At 35.0% G+C, this 10,675-nt stretch overlaps 1 protein-coding gene across 1 annotated transcript in view; it reads left to right on the top strand.

Moving 5' to 3' along the window:
- The window catches only part of SCN3A (sodium voltage-gated channel alpha subunit 3), a 112,172-nt gene that overhangs the window by 36,213 nt on the left and 65,284 nt on the right, over nucleotides 1-10,675 (top strand). Inside the window, exons 6-11 of the mRNA XM_019628147.1 lie at nucleotides 731-859; nucleotides 1,536-1,627; nucleotides 2,449-2,721; nucleotides 2,931-2,994; nucleotides 6,271-6,412; nucleotides 7,476-7,682. Coding sequence (XP_019483692.1) covers nucleotides 731-859; nucleotides 1,536-1,627; nucleotides 2,449-2,721; nucleotides 2,931-2,994; nucleotides 6,271-6,412; nucleotides 7,476-7,682 — 907 coding nt within the window. The remainder of the gene's footprint in view (nucleotides 1-730; nucleotides 860-1,535; nucleotides 1,628-2,448; nucleotides 2,722-2,930; nucleotides 2,995-6,270; nucleotides 6,413-7,475; nucleotides 7,683-10,675) is intronic.

The raw sequence follows: 10,675 nt of genomic DNA, 5'->3' as shown, positions 1-10,675 counted from the left end.
AATTTATTTGTGTGTGTGTGTGTGTGTGTGTGTGTGTGTGTGTGTGTGTGTGTACATAGAGCAGCAGCTTTATAACTCTATGCCTGGCTCTTAAGGATGCAAAAAAGGAATTATATTTTCTAGATTAGACATGTAAACTACCCCTAAGAATAATTCTAATCATTAAAAAATTTGAAATAAATATTTTATTGTAAGTAAATGAATCTAAGAAATGTTACCTTTAGAGCTGTGCTATCCAGTGGGAAAGACACCAGACACATGTGGCTATTGAAACTTAAAATTTGGCTAGTCTTAACTGCTGAAATGATGTTTTAGATGTATTGGTTTAAATAAAATATAATATGAAAATTAAGTTCACTTGTCCCTTCTTACTTTTTTATTTTGCTACTAGAAATTTGAAAGCTACATATATAGCTTATGTTATATATCAATCAGACAGCGTTGTTCTAGAGGGTCAAGTTTGATTATCCGTAAAACACATGAAACTTATTCTACAACCTCAATAGTAAGCAAGATCATATTCTTTGGGGAAGATATTATCTCTTCAGTTTAACATTTTAATCAGACTTATAGGATTAATGAAACTAAGAGGTTCTTAGGTAAGTGAAAATAAGGAACAATATTTTAGTGAATTGAAAAGCCACAAAAGGATAGGGTTTGTTATCTTTAAAAATGTCTATTTTAACAGTTTAAACAGAATTGTTCATTTTCATTTGGATGCTTTTCCTAGGTACACATTCACTGGAATCTATACCTTTGAGTCACTTATAAAAATCTTGGCCAGAGGATTTTGCTTAGAAGATTTTACATTCCTTCGTGATCCATGGAACTGGTTGGATTTCAGTGTCATTGTGATGGCGTGAGTATTTTTGAAAAATTGTTAAGCTCAAAGGAATGACAACAGTCATAGCATAAATCAGGTTGTTGCAACATATTTTAAATGTAGAGTTTATTAGCCAAATTAACTATATGCCCCATATATTTTGAGAATACATATTAGAATACATATTGCAAGGTAAATTTATCTGGTAAATGAGCAATAAATGAAATTACTTTCATGTGATATAGTCTTCCACTTCATCAAAATGAAGTTATTCATTGATTATAATTTAACACCACCACTGTACTTTGATTAGTTTTGCAAACAAACTTGTTCACATTCATGAAAATTACAGTGAAATAAAGCAAAATAATTTTATTCCTTAAAAGCACTTTTTAGCATATGGCACCCTGAGGTCTACAGAAATTCCATTTGTTAAACTCAAGGGGCTTTATATGCCCAACCCAGCATGCATTCTTGATTTAGTATAGACTTTGCCAAAACTATCAGTAACTCTGATTTAATTCTACAGGTATGTAACAGAATTTGTAAGCCTAGGCAATGTTTCAGCTCTTCGAACTTTCAGAGTCTTGAGAGCTCTGAAAACTATTTCTGTAATCCCAGGTAAGAAGAAACTGGTGTAAGATGGTAGGCCCCTTATATCTTCAACTTTTCTTGTGTGTTGTTGTGTTTGTGTGTGAACTCCCTATTACAGATATGTGACAGAGTTTGTGGACCTGGGCAATGTCTCAGCGTTGAGAACATTCAGAGTTCTCCGAGCATTGAAAACAATTTCAGTCATTCCAGGTGAGAGCTAGGTTAAACACCAAGGCTGACTAAATATACTGTAATGATATTGAGGTTCAAATCGCACTTATAACATTAACCTTGCTGCTCATCATCCTTGTTGCTTCTCATCTTTAAGAATGCCAAAAGATGTGTCAATGCAGTTCAGTTCCTAAAATTTTAGAAATTACATATTTATTTATCAAGTCAGCCTTTGAGTTTAACAGAGAATTGCACGTGTATAAAAAATATCAGTTTTGCTCTCTCCCTCTATTTTTCCTTTTATGATGTAAAGTTTTCTCTTTTACATTCTTAAAGCTTTGCTGCCATGGCTTTACTAACTGATTTGGAGTTTACCATTCACTGCAGATCTGTTTGAAAATGGATCTTCTTTTATAAAAGAGAAAAGATTATTATTAAACGGCATGCACATGGCATGGGAAATTCATCATTTTAAAATTCTTTTCTCTTCTAAATCACTGCTACTGGGAGGCTAGTATAAAGAAGGGGTTGGAGGGAAATAGAATCACGAAACACAAAATCTGAAATGAAAAGCAACTGCAAGCTTGTCTTTACATGTTTATGGCAGCATGTAAAACTACACACACACAAAGCTTTCCTGCCTAGATAGTTACACTTTCATTTTTCACATCCAAAAAGCACACTGTTCATAAATAAAATCTGCTCTTCATCCATTGCTCAAACCATCTGGCTGCCCATAAAGCTTTGATGTCTAAACGGCCAAGCAAATATCTGTGGGAAAAGAGAACGTATATGACTATTAAGAAGACACTGTGGCTATGGCACTCTTCCTCAGCTGACACATCGTTCTCTCTCCTTAGGTTTAAAGACCATTGTGGGAGCCTTGATCCAGTCTGTGAAGAAGCTCTCAGATGTCATGATCCTGACTGTGTTCTGTCTGAGCGTGTTTGCTCTAATTGGTCTGCAGCTCTTCATGGGCAACCTGCGGAATAAATGCTTACAATGGCCCCCAAGCGATTCTGCTTTTGAAAGCAGCACCACTTCCTTTTTTAATGGCACAATGGATTCAAATGGGACATTTGTTAATGTAACAATGAGCACATTTAACTGGAAAGATTACATTGAAGATGACAGTAAGAAATATTGCTACATTGTTTAACCTTAGCTGTTAATGAATGAGTTTTCAGCTATAAATAGTTGAGGCTGTGGGTGTGAAGCCATCTTTGTAAATATAATTTATTGGTGTCCATGTTGGACATAACTGAGATAGCCAAACTCTCATTTATTCCTAATGTTAACAAAATTGATATGAAATGAAATAGTTTATTCTTTATATTAACAGGTCACTTTTATGTTTTGGATGGACAAAATGACCCTTTACTCTGTGGAAATGGCTCAGATGCAGGGTAAGGAACAACTTTTTTTTAAAGATATAGACCACTTTGAAAAAAAGCAGATAAAAGAAAAATATATAAGAATAGTGTTACATGTATATAACAAAGAGTGGTGCTGTCTACCTAGGAAGTACCTTATCTGTCTTACTGCATTGCTATTAGTTCTAAACTCACAGCCATTAAAATCATCCTTTTGGGTGAAGACCTTTTCTGTGAAGTTTCACAGTTAAGATGTACTTGAATTATTGCTCCAAAATGTGAAGGCTTATAGTCTGTCTTTTCTGTAAACTTATCAGAGCTGTTTACGAAATACAGGGAAGGAAATACAAAATGGGCATGTTTTAGTCGGTGTTGGTATATGTTGATGGGATGTTTTGCTGGAAAAAGATCCAGATTATAAGGTGGTCTTCAGGATACAAGTCCATTTGGGAAACTGCTTTAAGAGACTTAATATTCTTGAAATAGCATGACCCCCGGTGTACAAAGAACCCACAGTGCAGATTTGTGTCAAAGGCATGTTCAAGTCTGAGACTGCATACTACACAGTTCTTTTTGGTCTCATTCTACAATAACAGATGCTGTAATATCTTAATCACCCTGATAGTCTCATACTTAACATATTTTCCCAAGAATATTATAAATTCATTTTAAGTCAGGGTAGAGGGTAAATTTTTTAGACACCAAGGGATAGCAATAGTAAGTGACTCTTAGACCACAGAACTTACAAAGAACATATTCTGCAAATTAAAAACTGGTTTGGATATAACATCTAACAGTGTTACTGAAAACATATACCAGTCATAGAGGTGGAGCAGAGGGGAGGATTTTTTCCCCCTATTAGTTTCCCTAACCTTTGCTATGAGAATATAGTGAATAAGAGCATAGGTTCTAGAGTTCATAATACCTGGCTTCAAATCCTAACTCCACCATTGAAAAATTCTGTTACCTTGGAAAAGAGCCTTCAGTTCTCTGTATTTGAGCTTACTTATTTCTAAAATGGGGAGAGTAATATCACCTCTCTCTAAGGGTTGTGATGGTGATGAATTAGTTAATATACATAAAGCACTTGGGCTAATCCCTGGTCCATCATAAGTATTTATTGCATGTTACCTATTATTTCTTATTACTATATTATGGTTAATGTAAAAGACTAGGTAACATTTTGGATAAGGTTGCTTAATACATGCCTAATCCCTATTAAATAATAATAATCACTTCCCTTTATTGAGTACCTACCATGGGTTAGGTAATTTACATGGTAAAATTGATAGCTGCTCTATTGTTAAATGTCTGGCACAACTCTAAGACTATCTCCCCAATTTTAAGACTTCTTATGAGGATACAGTAATCAAGATAGCATGGTACTTGAAAAATAGACATAGAGATCAATGGAAAATTACAGAAAGCAAGAAAAGAGAGAGAGAGAGAGAGAGAGAGAGAGAGAGGGAGATGTACAAATGTAGTCAACTAATTTTTGACAAAGAAGAAAATGTAATTCAAGGAAAGTTTTCAACAAGTGGTGAAGGAACAATTGGAGATCTATATGCAAAAAAATGAACCTAGATATAGATCTTACACCTTACACAAAAATTAACTCAAAATCAATCATAGACCTAAATGTAAAATACAAAACTACAAAAATTCTTTAAGAAAATATAGGCTAAAACCTACATACACAACTTTGGATTTGGTTATGAGTTTTAAAAGTAACACCAATAGCACAATCCATGAAAGAAAAAGATGGCAAGTTGGGTTTTATTAAAAGTTTCTGCTTTGTAAAGACGCTATAATGTGAATAAAAAGACAAACCATAGATTGGGAGAAAATACTGCAAAATGCATGTCTGATAAAGAACCTGTATCCAAAATCTACAAAGTACTCAAAACTCAACAGAAAGAATACAAATAACTCAATTTAAAAATTGGCAAAAAAATCTGAACAGACACATTACGGAAGAATATATACAGATGGCTAATATGGATATGTAAAATGCTCAACATCACTTGTCATTAGGGAATGGAAAATTAAAACAGCAACGAGTTACTACTATACACTTGTTAGAATGGCTAAATCCAAAATAACCTGACAATAACAACTGCTTATGAGGATGCAGAACAATAGGAACTCTCATTCGTTGCCAGTAGGAATGCAAAATAGTATAGTCACTTCGGAAGACAGTTTTTTACAAAAAAACAAAAAACCACAGTCTTACCATACAATTGTCCTGATAGGTATTTAGCCAATTAATTTGAAAATTTGTGTCCACAAAAAAACCTGCATGTGAATATTTATAGCAGCTGTATTCATAAGGAGAAACTGGAAGCAATCAAGATGTCCTTCAATATGTGAATGGATAAACAAACTGTGGTATACTCATAGAATGAAATATTATTCAGTGTTAAAAAGAAATGAGCTACCGAGCTATAAAAAGACATTGATGAGCCTTAAATTTATATTAATATCTGAAAAAAGCCAATACGAAAAAACTAGGATCTCACTTTGTCACTTTGTGAGGGGTGAAACGGAAAACTATTGCATTGTTTTGTACACCTGAAACTAAAACAACAAACAAAAACTGTCAAGGTCATCAAACACAAGGATAGTCAGAGAAACTGTCACTGCCAAGAGAAGCCTACAGAGTGGCTTAAATGGAATGCGGTGTCCTGGGTGGGGACTTGGGACATAAAGAGGATGTTAGGGAAAAACTGAGGAAATCTGAAGAAAGTATGGACTTTGCTTTATAATAATATATCAATAGTGATTGAAATGTACTATACCAACATAAGATGTTAATAATATGGAAAACTGGGCCTGGGATATGGGGGAAACCTGTACTCTTTGCAATTTTTATGTAAATCTAACACTGTTCTAAAATATAATTTTTATTTTAGAAAATTCTACAGGACTGGTTAATGAAGTAGCTCATTAAGTGGTTCCCTCTCCTTTGGCTGTTTTCCGTGTTTTCATTTTTAATTGCTGGTTCTTGCCACTCTGTAAAGAGTAGGATATTGAGGTGTCAGAGACAGACGTGTGTGATCGCTACCTCTCTGCCATCCTAAATGTCTACAAATCTGACTCCTTTGCACCTAACTTTCTGTTGGTTTTCCTAACAAACTTCATCTGATAACAATTTCACTGTGAGCAATTATCTGAAGTGTTCTGGAAATGAAGGGCAAGAAAATTCATCATAGACAGCAACTTTGAGTTTTGACAACTCCTATAAATCAACATTGACTGAAATAGCAACATAATTCCTATGCTGACCCTAGCTCCATTTTGCTCTTACAGCCAGTGTCCAGAAGGATACATCTGTGTAAAGGCTGGAAGAAACCCCAACTATGGCTACACAAGCTTTGACACCTTTAGCTGGGCTTTCTTGTCTCTATTTCGACTCATGACTCAAGACTACTGGGAGAACCTTTACCAGTTGGTAAGTGTCTTAGTCCACTTGGGCTGCCATAACAAAATACAACAATAGCTTATAAATAACAGAAAGTTACTGCTTACAGTTCTGGAGGTTGGGAAGCCCAAAATCATGACACCAACATGATCACATTCTGACCAGAACCCTCTTCCTGGTTCACAACTGATAAGTTCTCACTGGGTCATCACCTGGTGGGAGGGACAAAGGTTCTCAGTGGAGGCTCCTTGTTATACACTACTACCGTTCATGAGGGCTCCACTCTCATGACCTAAGCACTTCGCAAAAGCCCCACCTCCTACCACCATCACAGTGGGCATTAGGATTTCAACATATGAATTTTGCAGGGACACAGCATTCAAGACATAGCAGAAAGGTTCAAATTAGCATGCATGGGGATTAATTTTATGAACACACATGAAATGACAAATATGGATACTTGTTTACAACACTCTAGAATACAGAGGAGGGTCCTATATAAAGTAAGTGTGCCTACAATCCCGATTGTTCATTCAGTCAGTACGTGAAAGGCATTCTCCTAGGGTCTGTGGAGGATGCAAAGAATGTTCATGACTGAGTTTAAAATCGAATTGTAAATATAAAAAGAAACATGTGAAAAGATTTAAAAAATCAATTATATAAAGTTTTAAATTAGACCTATGATTAAGTGGGGCTAGAAGAACGAGAAGGAAGATGTCTCTAGATGGTGTAGAGAGTAGGCTGCAACGGAAGTGGAACTCCACTGAATATCACTTGTAATATTGTCCTGCATTACAGACTCTAAGAAATACATTTTAATGGAGATTAAATATATATCTAATATATACTAATTTGAAATGTGTGTGCTTATCTCAAATGACTCTACAGTCAAGCCTCAGATAATTTATTTGTGTGTGTGTGTGTGTGTGTGTGTGCATGCACGTGTGTGCACACATGTGTATTTAAAAAAAAATCTTGGTCAAAATACATTGAATGCTATAAAGCATTCATCTCCTGACTATCTAATTATAGTAATCAGATCTTTATTGACAATATATAAAATACTGATAAAATGATCCCTTTTTCCCCCTAGACGTTACGTGCTGCTGGAAAAACCTACATGACATTTTTTGTCCTGGTGATTTTCTTGGGCTCTTTTTATTTGGTGAATTTGATCCTGGCAGTAGTGGCCATGGCCTATGAGGAACAGAATCAGGCAACACTCGAGGAGGCGGAACAGAAAGAGGCTGAATTTCAGCAAATGCTTGAACAGCTTAAAAAGCAACAGGAAGAAGCTCAGGTACTGAGTGATAAGCACATTTTTATTATTATTGTTATTGTTTTAAGTAAGAATATTTTTGTACAATAGAAGTCAAAAAGGTACTGGCTTTTCATTTGGTATACAGGGATTCTTATTAGAAAAGAGAAAATAATTCACCTCAAATTATTTCTGAAGATGGAATAAAGAAACTTTTTAGATATTATATTGTATATAAGACAATTAGATGAAGTAGAAAACACATTTGAGATAAGGTTAACTATGCAATTGTCTAATAAAACCTGAGGGGGAAATCTGATTTTCAGTTAACATGAAAAAGATACATAATTGTTATTTCCAACCATTGTGTTTCACTCCTAATTATAACATTTGAGGTTGTCTTCTGAAGTTAATATATCTCAAATCAACAAGAAAGCTTTATGTATATCTACTCTTAACCGTTCTTGGAGTTTCTGTAGCACAAAAGGTGTTTGCTGTGGCCCCTATCAGGATATCAGAAAGGCATTTACCTGCTATTACGTACCAACTTAAATTCTCAATATTAAAGGCTGTTTGGGCTCGGCGCATGGTGAATGGGGCATTTATGTCTTGAGGAGAAGAGACATAAAAACAGTATTTAATTAAAAGGAACAAAACATAAACTGAAAGGTGAAAATCATGCAAAGACACAGTGAGATCTAATTTATGTCAGAGAGAGTTATAGTTGCCTCAAATACATCTTTGCCAACATTTGGTACAGTCAGTCATATTAGCCATTCTACTAAGCATCTCATTGCTGTTTTGTTTTGCATTTTTTTAATGACTGATGATGTTGAGTATCTTTTCATGGTCTCACTTTCTATATATACAGCTTCTATCTTGAAGTGGGTGTTCAAATCTTTTGTCTATTATATTAGCTGAGCTATTTGTTTTTGTAATTACTGAGTTTTGAGTAGTCTTCATATACGCATATTCTGGGAATAAGTCTTTTACTCCTTTGTGATATATATGATTTGCAAATATTTTCTCCCAGTCTGTAACCTGTCTTTTTATTCTCCTAACAGTATATATTTTTTAAGGTAAAAGTTTTTAATTTTGATGAAGTAAAGTTTATCAAGATTTTTTGTTTGTTTGATCATACTTTTGGTTTTGTATCTAAGAAAATTTTGCCAAATCGACATCACAAAATTTTTTTTTCCTATTTCTCCTTTGAGAAGTTCAAAGTGTTGTGTTTTATATTTAGATCAATCACCCTTTTTTTTTTTAAGATTTTTATTGGGGAATTGGGGGAAGGGGAACAGACAACTTGCTGTCCTTTTGTTCTTCAGTCTAGTTGTGGAGGACATTGCTTCACTGGCCCAAGTTGGTACCATCATTGTGCTCTTCCCGGGTGAGGCAGATCAGTCACCAGCTTCTGGACGGCACTCACGCTGGCTGCTGACCACTCACGCTGGCTGCTGGCTACACACGGTATAGCCCCTGGCAGCCCACTGCCGCAGGGGCTGCAGCCTATGCCGTCGCTGGCAACTCACAGCAGCCCAGCTCCAGGTTGAGCTGTTGTTCAGCATCTTAGCTGTGGAGGGCAGTGTCACTGGCCCTCATATGTGGGATCCGAACCGGGGCCCTCTGGCGTTCCAAGCCATCTCTTAACCACGGCACCACTCGGCCGGCCCCAAAATCAATCACCCATTTTAAGTTAAGTTTTGTGTAAAAAGCGATTTATGTGTTGAGATTTTTTTTCAAAGATTTTTTTAAATATAGCTATCTAATTATTCCAGCACTATTTGTTGAACAAAATATCCTTTCTCCACTACCTCCCCTTTGAACCTTTGTCAAAAATCAGTTGTCCATATGTGAGTGGGTCTATTTCTGGATTCTATTCTGCTAAATTGATCTATTTGTCTCTTTTTACACCAATACCACACTCCCTAATTACTGTAGCTGTTTAATAAACCTTGAAATCAGATAGTGGTAGTTCTCCAACTTTGATTTTCTTTTTCAAAGCTGTTTTGATTATTCTAGGTCTTCTGTAGTTTCATATGCATTTTAGAATCAGCCTGTTAATTTCAGTCTAGATAGTTTCTATTTCTGTATCTTCAAGTTTATCTTTCTTCCTCCTGCAATGCCATGTTTCCATTAATCCCATCCAGTGTATTTTTCACATTAGACATTTTAGTTTTCATCTCAAAAAGCTTGATCTAAATTTCTCTTATATCTCTCTTATTTCTAGCATTTTGAACATACACAATACAGTTATAATAACTACTTTAAGTCCTCATCTGGTAATTCTAACGTCTATGTCAGATCTTGTTTTTTTAATTAATTTTTTCTTCATTATTGGTCATATATTCCTAATTTTTTGCATTCCTGGCAATCTTCAATTGAATTCCAGACACTCTTATTTTACTTTTTTAGGTGCTGAATATTTTTGTATTCCTATGAAAATTCTTGATCTTTGTTTGGGGACATAGTTACATTACTTATGAACAGTTTGATCCTTTTGGGTCTTCAAACCTTTGAAGATTTGTTAGGTAGAACTAGGGCAGAATTTAGTCTAAGGTTAATTATTCCCTACATCTAAATGAAAATTCTTCTGAATACTCTGCCAACATATCATTTATTCACTGTCTTCAAAACCATTGCTACATGTATTCTTTCTGTTTTGTTGGTTGTTTCAGGAGAGAGAACAAATGTGATCCTTGTTACTATTTATTGGCCAGAAACAGAAGTCCAGATAACTTTGTACATGGTGACTTTTTGATACATGGTGATTTTTTTTTGGATAGATGGTTCCAGATATTTGAAGCATTATTTGAATGGCAGTATGTCCTCAGGATTTGTAGGTTCAAATTTTAAATTTTTAATAATTGTAAGTTACTTTAAATATACACACCATATAGCATTAGGTCCTTTTTTGAGGGATTTTTTTTTGTCTTTTAATTTTTTTTTATTGTTAGTTTCAGGTGTACAGAACAATGCAATAGTTACCCTTTTTCACCCTCACCAGGTAACAAACCCCCTCCCCCCATCTATTG

The sequence above is a fragment of the Hipposideros armiger genome, unplaced genomic scaffold, assembly GCF_001890085.2.
Source record: "Hipposideros armiger isolate ML-2016 unplaced genomic scaffold, ASM189008v1 scaffold_751, whole genome shotgun sequence".
Classification (NCBI taxonomy): Eukaryota; Metazoa; Chordata; class Mammalia; order Chiroptera; family Hipposideridae; genus Hipposideros; species Hipposideros armiger.
Note: the sequence above shows the minus strand (reverse complement) of the source record. Positions and strands in the feature narration are given on the sequence as shown.